This window comes from Calonectris borealis, chromosome 2 (assembly GCF_964195595.1).
Source record: "Calonectris borealis chromosome 2, bCalBor7.hap1.2, whole genome shotgun sequence".
NCBI classification, from domain to species: Eukaryota; Metazoa; Chordata; class Aves; order Procellariiformes; family Procellariidae; genus Calonectris; species Calonectris borealis.
In genome coordinates this window covers 167,321,716-167,344,373 of record NC_134313.1, presented here as the reverse complement: position 1 = coordinate 167,344,373, position 22,658 = coordinate 167,321,716, and the positions used below count along the sequence as shown (strand labels likewise).

Here is a 22,658-nt window from a genome sequence, read left to right as displayed (position 1 = left end):
GTAAAAGAAGCAGAGACCAGTATACACCAGTTACTGAACTTCTATGTTGTTAAAAATAGGTTACTCATGTTTAACCTGTCTTCTATTTTGTAGACTCAACCTATGCCTAGAAGAAACATGGATCTTTTCTTGGCCCTTATGAGGGCAGCGAGTTTAGTCTTAAAACCACATTTTAGTGAATAAAAATCAGTGTTGTTCTACTCATCTTGAAAAACAAATAGAAATGAATTTGAGTTGAAATGGCCAGAGGAAAGCAAGAAAACAAATGAATAACATAATGCATAAAACTATTTCTGAGGACAGGAACAGCTGGTTTGTCAACTCTTTAGAGACTATTAATAGGAATGAAGATTGCATTGTGTGTCACTGGAAAAAGTAACTTCCTTTAGGTTTGAAAAAATGACTTTCTTATTCAACAAATAAGATACAATAGAAATAGAGAAGGCATCACTGACAGATTTTTTTTTTTTAAGTAGGAATACTGAAAAGATTAAAGGAGTTTATTTTTTAAAGAATCTGAATAGTATGTTTGTGGTAGATAAGTACAGATGAGAAATATTTTTCAAATTCAGAAAGCATCTTAGATGCTTGGGTGGAATTAAGTTTACAGATTAAAACATTGGGATGGAATCCACATGAGCCAAGTGTCCATGATTGCATGACGAAACTCTGCCTATATTTCTGTGGTGTCCCTGGAGTCAGGCCAGGTAGCAACAACAGAATATGGGTACATATAGAATCAGAGCCCCAGGAGAGAGCAGGAGCCAATTTTACCCAAGAAAAATAGTAAGTAGATAACACAGCTAGTGTATACAAAGAAAACGAATTGGACGAATTATCCTCATGCAGCTCTAAGTACTTGTTTTCCGATATTTAGTGCCTTACCTTTTTAGTATCTCAACAACAACCTATTTCTTCAGTTGTTTTATCTTCCTGCTTTCACCCCACTCCCTCAAACATCACAAGAGATCAGTCTCAGGAATAAAACTTCCATCCTGTTTATGTACCCTTCATTTTTTAGGTACAGTGAAGCTTTGTTTTTAATTATAGTGGCAATATGTTACTCAGTAATGTCATGTTCTGTCTAACCACTGGATTACGTGCTTTCAGTAATTACAGCCTTCTTCCCATACTTCCAGGGCTTTTTGTTTTGCATCTTTAGTCAGATTTATCAAAAGATTGTTTAGAAATGTCAATAGATTCACCTTTATTCTCTGGCTGATGGCTCATATTGCAATGTGGTGCCGGTGCACTATAATTTTGTTGTTTAAGGAGGTGCTTGTATATGCACACAGAGGAAATGCAGTTGCATTTCAGAAAGATTTTTGTTATGGAAAAGCCTTTTCAGGTAGCATATGGTATCAAAAAACATTCTCCAACTTCTACAAAGGTTCTAAGCAGCTAAGTAAATGGCAAGTCATTTTCATTAAATGGCATCAATTGATTCAGAATATCCATGATGGGGATTAGGAAGAATCTCAGGTCTATTGCTTCATTGATTAAGTTTCATACCATCATGATGGCTAGATTGCCTGTTGATGCTAAGAAGAGGACATTTTTATGCACATCAGAGTGATATTCTGAGCCCAGGTTGGTGTTGTAGAGCAGTAGGGAAACACAGCTGATCCTTATCTTAGATTAGTTACCCTGTAATTGCTGAAGACTAAAAAAAATTGCTTAGTTATAGCCAGCTTATCAGGCAAGGAACAGTTTTGTGATAAAAAGTAGCAAAATACATTAAAGCATACAAAAGATTATGAGAAGTATGGTTACTTTCCTGTATTATTTCATTATTTGATCTTCTTTGGTTACATACAGAGAAATAACAGAGAGTAGAATGAATAAAGTAAATTAATATGACAAACAGAAATTAGGTTTTAGCCTAAATAGAGGTTTAGCCTACAAAAGGATCTGTTTAAAGTAATAAAGGGATATAAGTAGACTAAGGAACTCAGAGACTTTAATGTAGGTGAGATTTATAACATTAACTATAGCGAGATGTTACAAAACCCCAACAAGAGCAGGCTTTGTTTTCTTTATTAGCATGGACAAAAACTCTTACAAGAGGAGTTTCCAGCTAATTAATTTTAAGCTCAAGAATTGAAATGTGGCCTGGTTTTTAGATCAGCTGGAGATGAGATAGGAAAAGCAGATGGAGGGGAGAAAATATATAAGGAAGGAAGTACTGAGAGACCTCATCTGCTTGAAGAAGCGATGCCTTCTCCTAAGGACCACTTATGAACACCCCTGTCAAGAAACCACACAAAAAAATACCAAAACCAAGTTCTCACTTGGTTTTGCTCCAAACTAGAAGACAGGTTATGATGACCTAAAAGACTTCATCAAAGTGACCTGCGAGGCTTAAAATAATGGAATCCAGTTGAAATATGAAATATCCAGTGGACTGGAATATCATGCTGATATTCATTTAATTGCATCTTTGTGTTTACAGTGTGACTCTTGAGACTGAGAGCAATTTTTTTTTGACACACAGCAACCAAATGTCTGAGCAACATGACCTGACTTTGAAATTTGACCTTTTTTGAGGGGACGAGATGATTGGAGCCAGATCTCCATAGATCCCTTCTGACCTGAATTATTCTGTTATTCTATGATCTCATATACTCAAGTTGGTTGAATACTGTTCAGAAGGAATTATAAAGGGTGTATTTGATAGGCCTCTACTTTGCATTTTCCTTTGCTTTAGAATTAGGAACTGTCTGATACCATGTGGTGCCTGCCTTGTAGTGGGATCCTAAAAATTATTCCAGTGTGATGAGAACCACCTTATTGACTAGTGAGAGTTGGCCACAGCTTTAACTCATCCATTATAGATGGGGAAAACCAGTCAAAATCAGACTTCAAATGATTTTTTTTAGATTTTAATCTCTTTATTTTATAATAAAATAATTTTTTTTAAAATAAATCAGACTTGATTTCTGGAGGAGCATTTGAGGCTTATCTGTGCAGGTAAGCGATCAGATGCCATTATGCACTAATGAAAGACAAAGACATATAGAAAAGGGGAGGTAAATGAGAATTAGGTTACAAATGTTATCCCACAAATCTATGCCTTTGTTCCCCTCTTTATTCTGCACAGGTTGTAGAACTGACTGTCTCTCTAGCACGAGCCTGGGGATACTATTTGATTTTAGACCCAATTTCCTTTGATTTGTAAGACTAAGGTGGGGTATATCCTGATACAAAACACCCACGTTTCAGTATTTTAATACAGCTGTCCACACGTGTACAAGTTGTCTAGATTCCCGTTACCACAGAGTGATTTGGTCAGGACTATCAGGGTGCAAAGAGAGAAATTAATAGATACCACTGACATGACTCAGTTTCTTAAACATAATTAAGGAATGCCACTCAGGGTGCCCTTATATATCTGAAATATCTAGGCGGAGCTGGCAAACATGATATAGGACGTATAGGAGAGCTATACACTCATGAAGAAAGCTGCAAAAATATATATTTCCTCAAATGGCATTAGATGCTTATTTTGGGGTAACTTAGGTGAGTCCTGGATCTCCTCTGACTACAGAGAACTCTTGTGTTTAACACCATTGGGAAATAATGAATGATAAACAGGATATGAAGTAGCACTTAAATCTTATCAAGAAAAAATGTTTTTCTCATGTCCACAATTTCTGCTCTCCCAGGCCCTGAAAATAGCTTGGTGCAATATTTACTGTGGCAAAACCCAGAAGTGGTGCCTAGGTCCTATGAAGCCTGACATTTAAAAAATTGCTATAATTTTTTGGCTTTTTTTTTCCCCCCACAAAATCCAAGCCATAGGCAAGAAGGGCTTTAGCTTCTACCTATCACACCAAGAAATAAAACTGCATTTGAGTCATCTTTGTAACACAAGGGCCAGAAAGACCTTATGCAGCTTGTGGAGGAAATCCTCTGTCACTGCTCAAAATTTTCCATCCGAGCAGAGGGGGATGCCAAAACCCAGAAACTCCAACTGTGTGAGTCCTTAGGGAATACCATGTTGTCAGACCCACTGAAAACCCAGATCCTTTGAAAACCTGCTGCCACCGACCACAAGCACGGGCCCATGAGCAGAAGGAGGGATGAATCCAGCATCTCTTCTTGCACAGAGAACATCTGCCTCCAAATACACCCTAAAAGACCAATCGATGCTCCATATCCCCGCAGTTTTCCAGGTGTGCGACCAGAGGACGGGTTCATAGAGCTGGATCCAAAATCCCAAGGGGATGCTGGAGAATCTCCTTCCCTCCACCGCAAGCCTGGTCCTGCGGGGCTCGAAGGTGCCGGGCTCCCCCAGGAGGGACCCGGGTGTCCGGGAAGGGAGGTGCAAGGCTCTCCGGGGCGGGTCTTGGGCAGGTAGGGGCGGGCTGAGCCTCGGCTTTTGGCAGCTTCACAACAAGCAGAGGGAGCAAGGAGGACCCGGCGGCTGCTGCGGAGGATGCTAAGTTTGTGCTGGTTCCTGCTCCCGCTGGTGAGTGCCCGGCAGTGATGCCTCTGGGATCGGGGAGAGGGGTAGGAGAGGTGGGGGACAGCACATCTGGCTCCTGGCACTGTTGCCCACAGCTGGATGGCTCTGCAGCTGCCCCGCAGGATCCGGGGGAGGGAGGGGATGCCCACAGAGGCAGGGTAACTTTTCTCGTAAGAGGGAGCAGGTAGAAAGAAAGAAAAATAAGGAAAGGATTCCAAAAAGGGGACGGGGATGTAGGAGGGGAGGAAAGAAAAAATATTCCTGAGTTAGAGGTTTGACCCAGCTCTTTTCTTTAAAATTTTCCAGCCCTAAGATGCTATTAATAAATGCCTTTTCATTTCCATTCCTTAGAATTGCAGTTTCCAAAGGACAGAAAAGCATCCCTAAATCAGAATAGCTGTAGCATGGCTTTAGAGGGACAAAAGGGGACAGCTTGTCCTGAGAAAGGCAACTTTGCTGAAGAAGGAGGATAACTAAAAAGGAATAGTTCCTTCTGATGGATTTGGGACATTTAGCTCTTTGAGAGGGCACTGATGTTTTTACTGCTGAAGGCATCTGCTTATAATATCACCAAGCAGGAGCATGAACAGCCTAATTTCTGCTATGCACTGGAGGCAGCAGGTGAGATTGTAACATTAAACATCAGGGAAGATGTATGAGCACAGAGACACAATTCAAGCACGTATGTCCCTCCTTAAGCCCCATGCTCTACTGCTGGCATTGCCTAGGCTGGTTAGCAACAGCTAGTGTAAGTTCAAGTGCAGTCATATATCCTCTTTCCCCTCAATCTTCAGCCTCAGAAAAGTGTTTGGAAACCTTCCTATGGGTGTGATTCCCAGGGACTCATTAATTCTAACTTTAGCCATTTCACAGTGAAATGTTTAGTGTAAGCTGGGATTCAGGCTCCCGCTGTAGTCCAGGGAGGGACTGTCACCTTACCGGGAGACATTTCATCTTGTCCTGAGAAAGAGAGATGGGGTGAATGTTCCTCTAGGGCCTGTTTTCTTCCACTGGTAACAGGAGAGCCTAGATGGTGACAGACTGGTCTTGACCCTTCAGTTTTAAAAGGTGAAAGGTGGGATGTAAATTTTCACACCTGCACCTCACATCCTCTGGAACTCGTTTTTTCCTCTGTATTTACACAGCTTTATGTATTTGTGATAGCATATAGGTCCTTGCTACGTAAACCTTGTCACGTATAGATATTATCATGTGTAATACCCTTCTTTTGGGGAAAACTAGTCAGCCTAAAGTGTTACACTGCTACAGGTAGAGTGACTTTGGCATCTGGACTAGCCTTTTTACACATAATACACGCACAACTTACTCTTGCAGCTGTCAGCAGAGTGGAGCTAACCTGAAATGATGTATCATGCACATCTGTAGGGTGCCATGCATCATTTTAATGTTTTAGCATATTGCAGCAGACTGTGCCCATAATAAAAGAAATTCTACAACCTGCATGCTCTACGTAGCTTTTAGCCTCAAACTGTTGCTCAGATATGAACTCCAATTACTTGTCTGGTAAAAGTCCGTGCTCTAAATGTTAGTGGTTATTGTGTCTCAAACTAGGTCTTATGGGAAGCTTTGCACCCTAAATTAGACAGTCAGGGAAGGCCAGAGACCCATAGGATGTACTGAGTACGTCCTTTCATATTTCAAAGGATCATGTCAGAGCAGAGAAATAATTCTAGTGTGGATTCTGTAAATATTGCATTATTCAGATATAAAAATAAACCAGAAGGCTAATCCTGAAAACTTCTTCTGTGAAACTGGGTACTTTTACCTCCTATCAGCTCCACAGGGAGCTGTATGTTGCAGGATATACTTTGTGCCTTGCAGAATAGAGTCCTTGACATTAAAAATTACCATTTGCTTGTAAATGACAAGGAACAGAGAGCAATGGGTGCTGAAAAGCATAAAAATGACTTTTCCTGTCCTAAAGAATTCAGAGTCTCAGGAAACAAAGGATGGGGACCAGAAAAGTCTCTGCATTCACTGTCCTTCCTGCTGAGCTAAACTGCTTTCTTCTTCAAACACGTAACAGCTTTTAAATTTCTGGGGAAGGGGTTCTAATGAATGGAGGTGAGAATGGAAACATAGGTGGATTATCTGTGAGCTATACATTTGCTTTAACAAAGCGTTTCTTGTGGTAATAGGCATATGGATCCAAATCCGTGGCAAGATGCTGAGCTCCCAATAAAACAGAGCTGGGTGCCTAAATTTCTGATATAGCTATAGCTATAGCTACTATTGGCTAATTTGTGTTGGAGGGACATACATGCTTCTTCTAGGGATCCGGTCCCTGCAGACCTTAAATTCCCCTCCATAGGGAAGCGGAGGTGTGGAAGAATCAGTCTGTTTAGGTGTTTGATAGCCTGGAGGGAGTTAATGAAGGGAGACAGACTCCTGTACAGCGAGTCACTCTGTCCTCAACTAGGTGTCTGAGAGAGGTAGGAGGAATCCTTCCCTGGAGCTGCTTGGCTGCCTTCATTGATCATTAAGGGAGGCTTGATGGGGGAGTTTAGATTAATCAGCTAAAATTATCTATCTAAAATTAGGAATCTTGTCTAAAGCTACTCATTTAGCCTCCTTCAATACTACTGGGAAGAGGGGGCTATGGCTTCACTCCAAGAACAGTGGCTATGGCTTCAGTTGAGTGAACTTGCTGATGGACTTTGACATCTAGGTTTCAGTTCTTTGGGATTAGGTGACATGAACCCCACCTTTAGGCCAACATGCTACACACGCAGAAAGGGAGAAATTTCTCTTTAATTTGGAGGAATGTTTGCAACAGCAGGAAACGGGGATCCTCAGTTATTAGTGTTCTGTTATTCTTTAAGTGTTGCAATTAAATGCTCTACCAAATTTAGCATAGAGCTAATAAATTCATTTTCATGTTTCTCAAGCTAATACTAATTATGTAGGGTTTATAAACAAAATAAAACTGTGTGGCTGTATTGTCACATACAGAATACTTATGAGTAAATACATATATTGACATACCTGGACACGTATGTATAGCAACTACTGTTCTGTATTCAGTTAAATACAGTCAGATAAATACAATCCAATACACAGAGGAGCATTCAAGCATTACTCCAATGTCTTAAAAACAATCTTGAAAAGATATTCCTCTAAATGACTGTAAGGCAATCAGCATCTCAGCTTCTCTTGTTCCATAGGTAATCGAGTTAGAAAGAGAAAACAAACACTGAAAATATCCTCTAGGTAGTCATTTTCAGCGAAAAAGACTCCTGAAATAATCTATTTAACTGGCTGAAGAGAAAGATTGGAAATAGGTCTTTACCTTTGGGGTTGAAAGCTTCTGGGATCAAGACTGTGTCAGAGCTTGCAAGTTGAGGGCAGGACATTCTATGATAACTGAATACGTTGCTGGTGACTGGAGTCACGTCTCTGCTGTGGTGACCTCATGCTTTAGAGTCAGTCAAAATCAAGAGTGGTAAACATGGCTTGGATATGGTAGAAACAAAGTGGATGCTCATCTATCTTTACAAGCGCATTTGAGCAGTGGACTTTTTTGCTGTATAAGAAATCTTTGGTTATTTTTTATAATTTCTTGTAGTTTTCTGACAGGACACAATACTACATATATTACATTATAATTATCCCAGAATTACTCATAGGCCACAGTGGATAAAAAGATCCTTACTGTGGTGATCGTGAATGTAGTTGTACTGAAATGGACAAGAGCTTATGGAGCTTGAGGTTGGTCCCAGCTCCCTTCAAAGCACAAGTGAAAATTGACCCTGACTTCAGTGACCTATGCTTCCCCATCTCAAAGCTTTTTAATTAACACTTGGCTTTTTGAGAAAGGAGTTAAGCAGATGGAAAACGACAGACCTTATGGAAGATTTTTATGAGATACAGTCAACAATCTGAGAAGTTTATGAAAAAGGTTGAGGATTTCTTTGTCTTCTTCAGTTATTTGACCTGTGTTCAACATTTTTCATGAGCCTTCTTCCAGCCCATAAGCCTTTCTTGTTCATCAAAATTTCAGTTGAAAAAAATGTATGCATTTCAGAGCATATCCTGGTTCTCCAGACTGTGTCTTTGGCATCACTGGCCAACTTTCAGGACTGACTGAGCACTTCATTCCACAGTTAAAAATGGTCAGGGGATGTGGGAATTTTGAATGTCTTTGCTGTGCCTTTCTGTACTCTAAAATACCAGGTGAGTTTTAATCCTCCAAGCTGGGAGTCAGTGTGTGATGTGAATGGCAGACAACTCTGGCTTTGTATAAGGGAAAGCTAAAATATTCAGGCATCAGAGTCATATCAGAAAAACTGAACAGGGGAAGCACAGACAGGGAGAATAGGGAGTACAGAGATGATTTCAGAGGAGATCTGAGGTGAGATCTGAGACATGAATGCAAGCTGTAGAGACAGAAGCAAAAAGAACAATCATGGATATTCTTAGTAAATGATTTATGCGCTTGACACAAAACCTATTCATGAGATTTTAGGATTGCACTGCATTGGAAACTAACCCGGATCACTGGAAAGATCATTCAAGTTCTTGAAACATTCCCATCTTGCCAATGAATTCAGCCATTTCTTTGATTTTTGATTAATTTTCAAAAAGACTAAGTGTTACCAATTTATTTCTGGCCCTTTGATCCCATTGAATTGTTTTTTCAAAAGTGACTAATACATTTGGTGCCCAGCTTTGAAGCACTTCCCTTGTTTTCAGAGAGCATAGAAAATGTCCCTACTTTTCCCCAAGTGTGCTAATGGACTTCTTAATGAGTGAAGATCTGTCTTTTATGTGACATCTAAATCACAGTTTTTCTACCACCACAACAGCCTAGGGGCACCATCTTTGGATGGGCTCTTGGGAAAGATTGCCTTTAACTAAGTTGCACTAAGTATGGCATGAGGATGTTGCTAGAAAAAACTCTCTTCCCAGTCTGATGTTGTCCAACATGAACAAATCAAAGCCCAAAGTACCATTAGATTGATTTTTCTGCTCAGATTTGGGCAAATAAATGAACTATCATCTAACAGAGGCAATACAAAACAATGTTATACTTACTATCAGTGAGTATACCACTTAAGGTTTCAATGCAATAACCTCACAGGTGTTAAGAATTGGAAGTCCAAAAGTAAGCGCAAGCTCAAAATCTGACTCTCTAAACTGTCCCAGGTTTTTAGCATGCCCATGCCTGTCATAGGTAACTTTTTAATGTTCACTACGTGATTGCTTTGTTCCAGGCAAGGTTGTTTCAGTGGCTAGGACTTAGAGTTAAGATGCCCCTGTGTATTTTGGCTGGTCACTAATGTACAAGCCAGCAAAAAGGTCTTCATCTTGTGATTCTCAGCAATGCAAAACCCGGTTCCTTGAGTATAACACTGCACAAAACCTCTAAGTTTTCTGTAAAAGCCTTGGGGTGAAGGCATCCCACTGTGATTTTCAGTAAGGTTCATGCCAGGTTACTGCCTAGCTACTAGGAAACGTTGATCCAAGAAGTAGCATTTTAAATCAGTCTCTTATGCTTATTACTGTGGCAGGGAAGACCGTGTCAGATTGGACATCCCTGCCTCAGAAATCTCTGCTTTGTTTTGGTTCCTAAATTATCCTTTCCTAAGGTGAACAGGAACTACTCTTTTCCTACAAGAGCTCAGTCATTACAGCAGATGCCTCCCAAATTGCGCCATGACCCTGCAACAAATACAGAGCCCCTGCTTTCTAGAAAGCCCCATCACCTAACCTTTGTAGGCAGATTAGAGCAACAACATGCACTTTTCTCTCAAGGCACTGTGAGATTAATAACAAAAAATAAGTAAGCCATATCCAACAAATCACAAGTAATGTTCTGCCCCGAAGGCTTTTCTTTAACTGTAAAATGGTTTAATGTCTTTCTTCTTCTTAAAGCCTGAGGAAAACCAACAAATTGAAGCATCATCACTGTTCTGAATTTCTTGTATATGTGTCATTTTTTCTTTCTTTTTTTTTCTTTTTTTTTTTGTAACAGTGGGATTACTTCCAGTAAGGTTACAAGATTATTAGTTAATAACACCAGCCTCATTTTTACTTCTTAAGGGATGATCTGTAGGTTACATCTGCAATTGCAGTTGATGTTGATTCTCAAACACCAAAGTGTCAGTAATGTTTAACATATGCACTGGCCTATAACAAAAAATCTGGGCTGTGGTGGCTATAGCCACCCCCACCCCAAATCCAGTAACCCAGAAGCAAAAAAATGTGAGCATGCTGATTAATCGCTTAGCTATCGGTGGTAGTGGGGTTGACTACAATCTCACCATTGGTGAGTATCACCAGCAGTAGGTCAGGATTTCTAGAATATATTGGAAAAACATGTTTTCTGGTGATTCATCAGTGCTTTCCGAGGCAGGAGTCTGATGAACTAGGGATCTGATCTGTTATGGCAGTTCCTCTGTCATGCGTAAAACTAATGCGGTACAACTTCCCTGCCGGTAGGGTATGGGCTTCCCCAGCCACTGTAAATAAATAGCACTCCATGGATTTCAGTGCAGCTCTGCTGAATTATGGTGTCTGGTTCAACAGGTGTAGATTTACCAAAGGAGAGAAAAAAGAACATGCAGCCTACTTCGAGCAGCAGGCAGTCTGGTCCACGTATTCAATGTTCAATGTACCATTTGGGAGAGCTCAGCTGCTTAGTCCCTCATTTATGTTCTACCTGCATCTGCTGCATGTGTTGCTTAAGTTGGCCTTTGGAGAAAGATAACCCTTCCTTCTCTGAAACTTTTCATAACTAATTATGTGTCTGTTTCCACATTCCCAGCACCTCTGGCATGAGGAGGGAGTTAAGTTAACCCATCTCTCCCAAGTGCTTCTCAAAGGCATTTCAAATCTCCTTTCATGGTTTTTATTTCATTTTGGGTTACGACTGGCCATTGCTTTCAAGCCTTTTGCCAGAGGACTTAGTATAGATGGTAAGTTGTATAACAGCATGTCAAGTTGTCATGACTTTTAAACATCAAGCCTAAGAATATTCCAAATACAAAGTTTCTCAGCAGTAATAAACTCCAGAAATTCCAGAAAGTAGAGAAACTGCTTATTCCCTGTCCAGCTGAATCCATCTTTATAAACTGAAATAGTGAGGGATTTAGGTAGCAATCATTTTGTTACACTACTCAAATAATTTGTTTGTTATGTAGGCCAAATGCAAAGTGAAATATGTGTTAAAAGATAAAGCGATGAGCAGGAATCCTAATAATATCTGAAAAATTTCATTTCAGAATTGTGTTACTATAGTTGAACAGCAAGAAGTACTATTTTAAGAGTCACTCATGGTGATTTATAAAATATATTTTGAATTATCCACTGGAGGAATATAATGCATGAAAAAGCCATGTCTTAATTTTCTTTTCAAACAGTGTCCTTAATCCTTTTTCTGTTCTAATATTAGGATGTACGAACCATCTTTACGGCCTCATAATTAAATGCAGCCTGTCTATGTTATTTTAAAACCCAAATGTAGGCAGAATTTTTAAAGGTTTTTAAAGATAAAGTTGTGTTCTACTTTTTTTCCCCTAGGCAGATATTATTGCTAAAATATAATAGTCTACATGACTTCCAGTAAAGTTTCTGTGGAGGCTAAAAGAAGTTCTGGTTGCACTGCTCACTGAAAACATTCTGAAGGCCAATAAATCAACTTCCTGAGACTGAAAAGGCAATATAGCAGTGATGTTTTCATCTGTACTGTGTTTTCAAAGTCATTAGAGGTTTGGAATGGCCTACAGGCTTCCTCAGAACTGTCTCAGAAAGACTTCAATCCATCATTTCAATTAAAATCACTACCCCCTGAGCCCCCATGGCTTTGCCTTGAATAGCATAGCTTGCAAAGGAGCACACCCTCTGCTCTATTCCATGTAAGACTCCCTATGTCTTGAAGATCCCAATTTCCCAAAGGAGGCTTTGGTGCGATATTCAGTTGCTTTCTCGACTCTGCTGACTCTATTGACACTGGGATTAATTAAGTATGGGTGTGTAGAATTATTTGAGACATCAAATAATGCATTTGAGACTTCTACATGGGGCTGGCAAAATTAATGCAGAATTTACACAAGAGGGCTGACATACCCTATAGCATCCCAAATGGCACTCACCATTCCTGGGTGAGTGAGACATCCTTTAAATTTCCATGGACTGCAAAAGAAGCTCAGATAACAAGTAGACACTGACATTGAAGATTCTATCTCATAATTGAATTGCCTTTCCAGAGATAACCATTTTGGGATGTTCTAGGGTATTAAGAACATCTTCACAATCACAGCAGATACGATGCAAGACTACAGTGGACATTAAACTTTCTGGAGTGAGAGATGGAGACCAAGCAAAATACATGACAGCACCTAAATGACACTAGGTATCTGTACTTGAGAAGATGAACCTAGACCCTGTCCAACAACTGATGTCTAGAAATCCATTTAGCTATTTAAATGTAGGTATCTTAATCTGTGAGACAAATATCATTCCGTAAGCTCCAAAATAAGTCACTAATTTTTTCTCATTTCTTCATCTGGTAAAATGAAACAGTGCCTCTGTTTAAGGAGTGTGTAGCAACCCTGCATCCTCAGGCAACATGTTGATAAAATTTTGTAATCACTCAGATTAAACTATGGCCAAGGTTACTATTTCTCTGATTTCTCTAAATTTTTGGACTTCAGTATTTCCTATTTAAGCCCCAATGGACTTAAAACTTCTGGTCCTATTTATTGCTTCTATTTTTGTAATTATACCAACTGCATTCAGAAGGGAAGAGCTTACACTGTGCTCTCTCAGTAGAATGATTTGTATGGCACTATAATCTCAAGGTTTCAAAGACGACCAGGAGCCCATTCTATCAGTATCAGCATCAAAGCAGAGTAGGCACACTCTCCTGAAGAGTAATTAAGACTTTATTGTCACACTTAGGGTTGCTTCCTCCAATAAAGAAAACTTGATTCTTGGGAGCTTCCAGGGATCAAAATAGGAATATTTTGCCAATAGGTAATTCTGAACACGCAAAATAATTAACTAAAAGAAAAAACAAAACACCCATGTATATTTAAAGAGATTTTTTTTTTTTTTATGGGGTCAGTCTGCATGTATGTTTGGGGGACTCAGTGTGAATATTCCCATGATGGATTCATTCAACTTTGGCCAGTTGACAAAGAGGTGGAGATCCAAAGACTGTGAAACCTATTTAAGTTTTGTGAAAAACATAGATGTAAATAAGAGGTGGTATAAATGTCGAGATTGGAGAAGAGGTGCTATGTGAGCTTGACTGTTGAGATACACTGAAGAATCCATACGAGTATACATATCCAGACGCATATACAAATTGATAAATGTACGAGATCACAGCCTCCTCCTGCCATTTACCTGTCTTTTTTGCAGAAAAATCTTCAGCTGGAGTTTTCACATTCTTAGACCTCAAAGTATCAGCCACAAGGTACAAACTGGAAAGAAACCTGGCTCTTCTCGTTCCGATAACCACAGAACTTCTTGATTTGTTTTGTCTTTCTCTCACTGAGGTTGTGGGAATCCATCCAGAATGCAAGATATTCCAGCAGGTGGTCAAAGAGGAGGCTCTCTGCTTAGAAAAGAATGAATCTGTTTCACCTGATCTTAAAGGTAATGGTCCTTATTGTCAAGCTCTGATATAAATATCCCTTGTATATAATTTCAGGGGCACAATGTCAAGATACCGTTTGTTCTCCTGAGTCAAGATTTGATTCCTATTTTATCTCATTTCTTAATAGTTTGAAGTGTTGCTTCTATAGGCTAACTTTACCTCATCTCATTTTAGACATCTTTAAAAGCTCAATGTCTAAGTCAGGACTTGTCTTCTTAGATTCCCTGCAAGTAAATGGAGGAAGGTGGGTGTCCCTAGAACATGTTTCATTGCCTCTGGTTTAGATGCTTACTTTAGGATGAGATGAATCATTCTCTGGAGTTGTATTTCTCTTTACTAACTACAGAATGAGACTAAGATGATTACTTCAGACCCTGACAAGTTTAGATGCTTAGTTAGGGCAGGAAAATCCTACTTGGAATGTCTTACATTCCTAAAGTATTTGGTGTGTTCTTTACTTATATCCAAAACTGCAAAGAAGCTTTCACAGAAGACACTGAAAAGCATGCTGAAATTATATTGTGTTGGGAATCATTCCAATCTGGTGAAAATATTCTTTGCAAAAAAAAAAAGAAAAGAACAATCCCAACTTCTTCAAAATATTTTATTTCTACATTTTTGGAGGTTCTTTGTTTCTTTGTTTGAAAAGATTTATTGTGGTGGTGTTTTGAAATCTATTACATGCTCAAATATAAATTCTGAAAATCAAAACGAACATTTCAGAGAGCTTGTAAAATATTTTTTAAAATGCTCTGTAGGGGGTTCTCTTTGCTGGCGTTTTGGCATTGTGGAGATGTTTTGAATTGATTCAAAGTGAAATTTCAAGATGTTCAAACTCTTTCAAAACTTCAGTCATATTTTTTTCTGTCCAACTTTGCTTAAAAAAGTATAAGTCCACCTCAGTGAGATTTTTCAGTTGCCGTGAATTATCAGATGTTAATTTGCTACGGAGGAGTTATGAGACAAAGATGCCTCATGCACTTGGTATGAATAGAAGTATTGTAACCACCTGGAAGTCTACCTTTAGCAGCCTACCAAAATTTAGACTAGCCTCCAGGATATTTCCTTTATCTTCTTATTTATGTTAACATAAATAAGCAGCCTTTCCAATCACTCTGATGTCTGATACCCTTCTTGTACTTGCCTACTGTATATTCATTGTATTTCCTCCTCCCCCTTTAATCAAGTCCAGAATACCTTCTGGACACATTTTGCACTTGGAAGACCCAGTAACCCACCCAAAAAAATTCTGGCAAAAATCAGGCATTTTTGATAATGATTTATTACATGCATTACAATAAGACATTCCAGGTATTTTTCTCTTTACCAGAAAAATAATTACATGATTTGGGAATCCTCTTTGTAGCAAAGGCTACTCAAAGAAATAAAAACTGCTCAGATTTCTGTTAAACTATTTTAAAATCTTGAACCTTATCAACTCTGATCTTCTCAAAGCTCCCCTTTCCACCTTTTATTCCCTAGAGATGGAAAAACTTTAATGAAAAAGGTATTTACAGCCTTTCTCAATATAGTTTAAAATGAAACATTAGATCTGGAAGAACAATTAATTCCCAATATTTCATCTGGGGTATTTTAAAACTAAACTAAGATTGGTAAAAGTCCCTGGCTTGCATTTCAGTTTTCAGGAATTGCACATGAGACAAACTGAAGGATCACAATTTGAACAGAGTTACTTCTCAACACTCACAGAGAATCCGAGCTGGAATTAGTCTATGTTGCAGACTTTTTAGTTGAAAGTAGTTCCACTTTATTCTTGTACAAAACGGTGTCTAATGGGTGTCATCACTAGAGTCTAGGGTGCAATTCCTCTCATCTTGAAGTAGATGTATAAAATAGGTCAGTTGCATCAAGCTCTAAAAATGCTTTTTTTTCTCCATTGTCTAAAAAAGAAAAAGCCCTGGGTTACTGAAGAAGACTTAAATATCTATGACGTCAACATTACTTGATATAATTCCTACTGCAGTTGTCTTGATGGAGTCTCAGGTGACTTGGGCAATCATTAGTCTCTTGAAAACCTTGGCGTGTAAAATGTTCTTGCTGCCTCCGCACTCAGTGGTTTCTCTGATAGAAACTGTAGAACTCACTGGCAATGAAGCCAGATCTAAGACTTAAAACATACAGGTTTCACTCCTACATAAGGCCACCTGGTTCTGTTTTTTAACCCCACATTGTCAAATACAATAGATTTTTAGACAAAACTCCTCAAAGGTACTATAGTCCCTCTAAGAGAGACCCTTAAGTCCCTAAGTCTGTGTGTGTGGACCACTGCATGTCTAAGTGGGACTCATGTTACCTGACTTTATTCATTTGAAAATTAGCAGCCTAATAGTTTAGGCTATAATCATCAGAGAGACCTAGGTATTTACAGCGAGTGATTCATCCTGTCCTCAGAAAGGAGTTGCCAATATATGGGATGAATCATGTGCTGGAAGTCCCTGTCTCTTCCTACTGATTACAGAGGGAACATAGCTAAGATTAGCTAACATATTTAAGATAATTAAAATTAGAGATAATGAATCAGAGCTTCTATTCTCCCATCTGACAAACTGGGGATACCGGGAATCTCATCCTCCCAAGGGTGATATCAGGATAATGCTGTGGGAGATTCTCAGGACTATCCTTTCAGAAACTGAAGAGTAACTTTGCTTAGCTCCAGGCAAGTAATATTGCTTCCACATTTCAGCTCCTGACAATTTTAGATTTGCCTTGTCATCAGTCACAGAGGAAACAGAAAAGAATCGGTGAAAGAAAATAACACCTCTCAAATGAAACTCATGCACTGCTTTATATCCACCTTACGACTACCTAGAGATTAGTTTCAGTTACAGCGTGGTGCTTTTTTTATTGGTTCAGGCACCTTTTCACGCTGATAATTTTTCTATTCTGCACCCACCTACTTGCCAACAGACACTGCGTGACCACAGCTTGAGTCTCAATGAGGTGATGCATCCGTGCCAAAGCTGTGATTAACTATAACTTCTGAAAAGCGTTTTTATTGGACTCATAGCTAGTAGCATGTCCTGTGTCATCAGCTAGCAACCTCTGGTTTAGGGAACCTCATGAATGCCAACCAGTCAGACCTACTCCTGATGGTGGTTATTGTATACGGTGCTGAGAGATGTTCTTCTAGTTTGGGATGAATCTAATCCTTGTTGAAGTCCAATGCCATTGATTGCCTAAGACCAGGACTTCAGCCCTTATTTCCTTGAAGTCAGGTGAAATTGGTAGACTTTAAGCATGGAATCAAGAGACTAAGGCTCTTAAGTTTGTTGTTTTTCAGTTAGACTCTGAAACCAGTAATGAGAAATCTCAAGTGCTAGTATTTATTCAATATTTTGATTTTGGTCACTTTTGTTTTGACAGTAGAAAGAGCTCCAGTTGTTTTGATTTTCAGATTGTGTCTGCTTGAATTCCAGGTACATTCTCTCATGAGATAAGGTGGGGGAAGGTCCAGCTGAAATGCCAAGTGTATATGTGAGCGACGATGCATTCAAGAAGAGGAAAACAATACAATCCTCCATCTGCAGAGCCGCATGTCCTGTTGTGGCTCTTCTTCATGCATGTTAATTAGTGGGAAAGCCACAGACCATCTCATTATGGAAGATCAACTGTGTGATGTTCTGTGTGTGTTTATTTAGAGGCACTTTTTTTTCAGGATGCGCCAGAGATTGGGATGGTCTAACCTGCTGGCCCAGAGCCACTTTTGGGGAAGTGGTTAAAGTTCCCTGTCCGAGATTTTTTGAAGAAATCACCAATATCCATGGCAAGACTTTTTTCCTATTCTTTTTATTTCTAGATATTTTGAAAATAAATTCTAATGTTAAAGATTCAGTAACTTACTTATTTTCCTGATTCACAATGCTATTTTATGTCAGCTGACATAGAGTAATTATCCAGATACACATCTTGGCTTATGGTCAATATTTGGTACTCTTCTGTTTTGTGTTATGCTGTACTAATTGCCTGGTCTCTTTGGTGGTCTAAAAAACATGGGTAATTGCACTATATTGCTAAGGTTATAAAGGAATATAAGTATGTCATAGAATCACTGACTTATAAAGTCATAGAATAATTAATGTTAGAAAGGTCATCTAGTCCAATCCTCCAGTCAGAGCAGGACCAAGTTCAAAAATTATGTCTAACTTCAAAGCTAGATCAGGTGTCTCAGAACTTTGACCACAAACACAAATTATGTTGTAAATGCAGGATAGGCTGCGTAATTTGATTTCCTCTGTGTAAGGACTGAATTTGCAGAATGAATTTCCTATATGAAATGTAGAAGTTCCACTGCATGTTGAAATGAATGGGAACATCTGTCTCAATTTTCAAATGATAGATATATAGAATATTATGACCCTACAGCTAATCTTGCTGAACATGACTAGACCTGTAAGTGCCTAACTTAACAATCAAAGTAGGAATAAAAAATTGTTATTTCTTGTCAAAACTTAAAGAACACCCCCCTCTATAATTCATTCTCTGATATACTTTACCATTAAAGGCTTCCTTCAGAGAAACTGTACACAGGAGGCATATTGGTCAGAACCATTCCCACCATATACCATTGCCTGTGGATTCGATGAAAGTTCCAGTAAAGGGCCTGAGGATCAGGTGAGTTTTTGATTTCCTGCTTGTGGGCATCTCCAGAGTACCCTCTTTTGAGTGTGCTGAGTAGTTGGATGCTTCTGCACATATGAGCCTTGTCAGAATCCAGTAATTACACATCTTCAGTGCTAAGCTCAAACCTTTTAGGTATATTTAGAGACTGTTTAACAAATTAGGCTTAATATAAAGCAAAGGAGTAGCAGATAGCACTTTCCTTTCTATCCAATTGTCTCCTCTTGGTGTTAATCAGTAGACTCACGATTAGTTCACTTGTCCTGTCTCACAAAGACTTTAGTTCTTTGACAGAGGTGATTTGAATCCACATCATGTGCCCATCTCCCAGGGAAGCCCTACCAACCAGTCTATGGGGAATTTTTCAGGGAAAATTTCTTCGGTTCCCTCCTGTTGCTTGTTTTTCCAGATTTTCTTCGAGTCAGAGAAAAAGATCCCGTAACTTCATAGCATGGTGGTCAATGTACATCTCTAGGAGGGAACTCTTGGATGCCATTGAGTATTTTCACACTTTATCTCAGGTGTTCAGTGGAGTAGGAAATGAACCCCTATTTTTCCTACCTAAAGAGCATCATTAGGTGCTCAGTTAGGCTCCAGGAGTGTTTCTTTTTCACCCACATCTTCATATGATTTAAATTTCCATGTTCCTCATCATCGATGTGGCCCCAGGATAGGAATGCCTCACACTGCATTGGTGGTGTTAGTGCCTCAGTGGTGAGCTTTACCTCATGGCTGAAGGTGGTTGATTAACAGAGGTGTGCTCGGTGTTTCTGCCTCTTGAGTTCTGACCTTTGTTAAATGGGACAGTTCTGGCATGAGAGAATAGGGGTGTCTCCATCCCCTCATCTCTTGCCTGTATGGGGTAAGGCTCATCCATCTTGTACAAAGGCACTAGCTCCTGGGGAACATCACCGCCTCCTCCTCCTATCGTGGTATTTTGATAGAAGCAATAGACTACCTCCAATCTATGAAAGAAAAGGCTAACTCATATATAACTCCTTGTGAGTGTTTTTGGTTCTCCAGGCATCAAAACTCAAACACAGCAGTGCTGCTTCAGGTAACTGAATCTTTAGGAAGTGTAGACACAGTTGGAGTCAGCTACTTGGCTCCATGAACTTAGAAACTCAAGCACAGCTGTAATAGGCAGTACAGATATCTGGAGCTCAATTCCCCACCTGTGAACTGAGAATATTTGTACTTCTTTACCCTGTGGGGAAGCTAGAAAGATAGATGCTTTAAAAACTTCTGGAAAGTTGCTGGAAACCATGCAAGCAGTTCAGAAGGGGTGTGAGACTGGTAAGGTACCATGCATTCTGGCGCACCCTTCTCCAGCCATGGGACCAGTTGCCATGGCATGGCTCTCACTCACTGAGCTAAACTCTCTTACTCTCCGGACCAGGGTGGCTTTCTCCAAGCAGTCCCTGGCTTGTGCTAAGCCAGGCTTAGTCTGTAGCTGGACTAGGCTGAAATCAAGCAAGGGACTATATTTACATTTTAACATTATGGAAGATTTCAGGGCAGAGCTCATCTCTGTGCTGTGGCTGTGTTTAGTTTGTCATGCCAGACAAACCCACAAAGTCTATAGAGGGAAGATAAGATCGGTAAGCTCTACCACACTGTAAACATAGGGAAGTAGGTGAGAAGAATCCCATTTATATTCTAAGAGAACCACTTTTTTGTATTTTGTACCTGCAGTTGAGGACTTATGATGTCTTCTGCATATAGTGTTGTTTTTTTAGCTACCCTACAAAAACAGATAAAATGCATCAAAATACTACATTGTTCAATTGAAGAACCTATTTTCTAATTTTCACCTGTGTTTTGAAAATACCATATAAAAGATTAGGAATATTTTAGAAACACTAGGATGATTCCTAGATTGTCAGGGTTGCACGATTTATTTATGGATCTACTGAAAATTGCTAATCAGTTTTCTCAACCTAGGATTGCTGCCTTTTGGATAAACAGAGTTTGGATCAATTAGAGAACAAAGTGTCCATTGCATTTGCAAGGACGAAATTTGCCTGGATTCAGATAATTTAGTTTCCTGGGATTTTGAATAATTAGGTGATCTTGTAGTGAATCAGGATAAAATTTGCATAGCTAAAGCAACATAAACATGCTTCATTTTTCTTGAGACATAGGATATTTGAAAGCAAAACAAACAAACAAATGAACTATAAATAATTTACAGTGTTACAATATGTGGCTACTGAATGAACTGTTTGTCCAAAGAATTAAAGACTGTGAGGTTATTTTCTTGGCTTTAACTTTCCTACCTCCACCGTGTGATGTGACTGTTTCCCAGTGTTTTGGTTTCCTCACCCGCAAAATGTAAGTTTTATTTCTCTTTTAACTATGCTGTTTATGAAAATTAACACTTATCAAATCAGTGGGAAACGTCCTTTGAGCTAAACAGAGTAGAATCTGGCCCAAGTCTAAAGTGATGGATTCACAAATCACCCATCAGCAAGCTTCAGTGCCCTAGGGGTTTAGGTACCTATAGGAGAAAATGTAGTTACTTAGCAAAAGTAACATTTTCCTGTTGAACATGCTCAAAGAGGTCACTACTTCATATGATCCTGTGGGCTGTGGAATCTGTCTCATGTGTAAGGTTATGTAGGATTCAAAAGAAAAAAAGTATGTTAATGATGGAGGGAAAAACCTGAATCAGATCTTAAGCATGTAAAGCTACACATAGGTGATGGGACTGACTAGTAAGGGAAAATGTATCTTAGTGAAATAAGCATACCAGCGTGCATGCTGCATAACCACCAGCATTGGTCTGTGTTCTCTTTTTCTCATAGAAATCATATTATTCTGCATTTTGGCGTGTCTACACTGCTGGCTATGCAGCATCAGTGATTTCACTCATTACAGCTCTAATTGTCTTTGCTGCCTTCAGGTAAAAAAAAATGATCTCTTTTTTCAGGATGTCTTAAGATAACCTCATCCTAATTCCTCTCAAACCCTCTGTGTTTCTGTTTTGTGGATTTTTTTATTATTATTTTCAAATCTTTCTCAGCCATAACACTGTTGATGGCAATGGGTCCTTCTGTATTCATGTTGTGGCATTTCCCTGCAGATGTTAAAACAATAAAGCTGGCTGGGCAGTCTATCTTAGTCTCTTTAATGACACCATACAGTGGAAATGGTCCAGCCTGTTATCACTATTAACATAAGATAACTATTCCTCCAGTGCATAGCAGGACACACCCTGCAGAAACGGACTGTCTCATGTCCCTGGACCAGTAGTAATTCTAAACTGTCCATTCCCTCTGTGAAAGACCATTTCTTCCATAATTTGGAGTGATAGAAAGAGATTTAAAGAAATCTAAATGTCATGTTTGATGATGTTGGATATTAGGAAATGGATCCTGGTTTTGATTGGTTCCAATGCACTTGGAAAAAAAGCCTTAAGCTTAGTATGCAGACAGGAGTGCACAGCACAGAAGCAGCTTCCTGACTGGTGTGGATTTGCAGTCTCAAAGGTCATATCACTTACAGAGAGACCCGGGACCAAGAGGCTTATCTGTCTAAACTTTGAAGGAGATTCCTTCAGCTCAAGGTCAAACTTGGACAGGGCAATGAGGGAAATGCAGTCTAGGGTAAGACAGCTACTTCTCTGGCAACCATCCCACAACATCCGACCGACACCTATTCAGTACTCTGTTTTCCTCTGGCCAGAAAGGGACTGAAGAGCCTGTTGCAAGCTTGTTCAACAAAAAATGCTATTTAGAATAATTAAAAGACATTATTGCAATAAAACCCAAGAGTCCCGGAGTTACTCTCTGCTTCTGGCATCTCCTTTAAATGTGTGGTGATTCAAGGACAATTATACTAGCATTTTTATTAGCTTAAACAGAAAATAACTGCTCTGCTCCCTTGTCTAGCTCCCTCCTAAATAGTGACAGATCATTTATTTGC

The 22,658-nt window shown here is 39.3% G+C and overlaps 1 protein-coding gene across 1 annotated transcript in view; it reads left to right on the top strand.

Moving 5' to 3' along the window:
• Positions 1-4,438: 4,438 nt before the first annotated feature.
• Positions 4,439-22,658, top strand: part of LOC142078351 (vasoactive intestinal polypeptide receptor 1-like) — a 31,496-nt gene continuing 13,276 nt past the window's right edge. The window contains exons 1-5 of the mRNA XM_075140817.1: positions 4,439-4,471; positions 13,993-14,092; positions 17,770-17,877; positions 18,616-18,725; positions 21,539-21,636. Of these exons, the coding sequence (XP_074996918.1) occupies positions 4,439-4,471; positions 13,993-14,092; positions 17,770-17,877; positions 18,616-18,725; positions 21,539-21,636 (449 nt within the window). The remainder of the gene's footprint in view (positions 4,472-13,992; positions 14,093-17,769; positions 17,878-18,615; positions 18,726-21,538; positions 21,637-22,658) is intronic.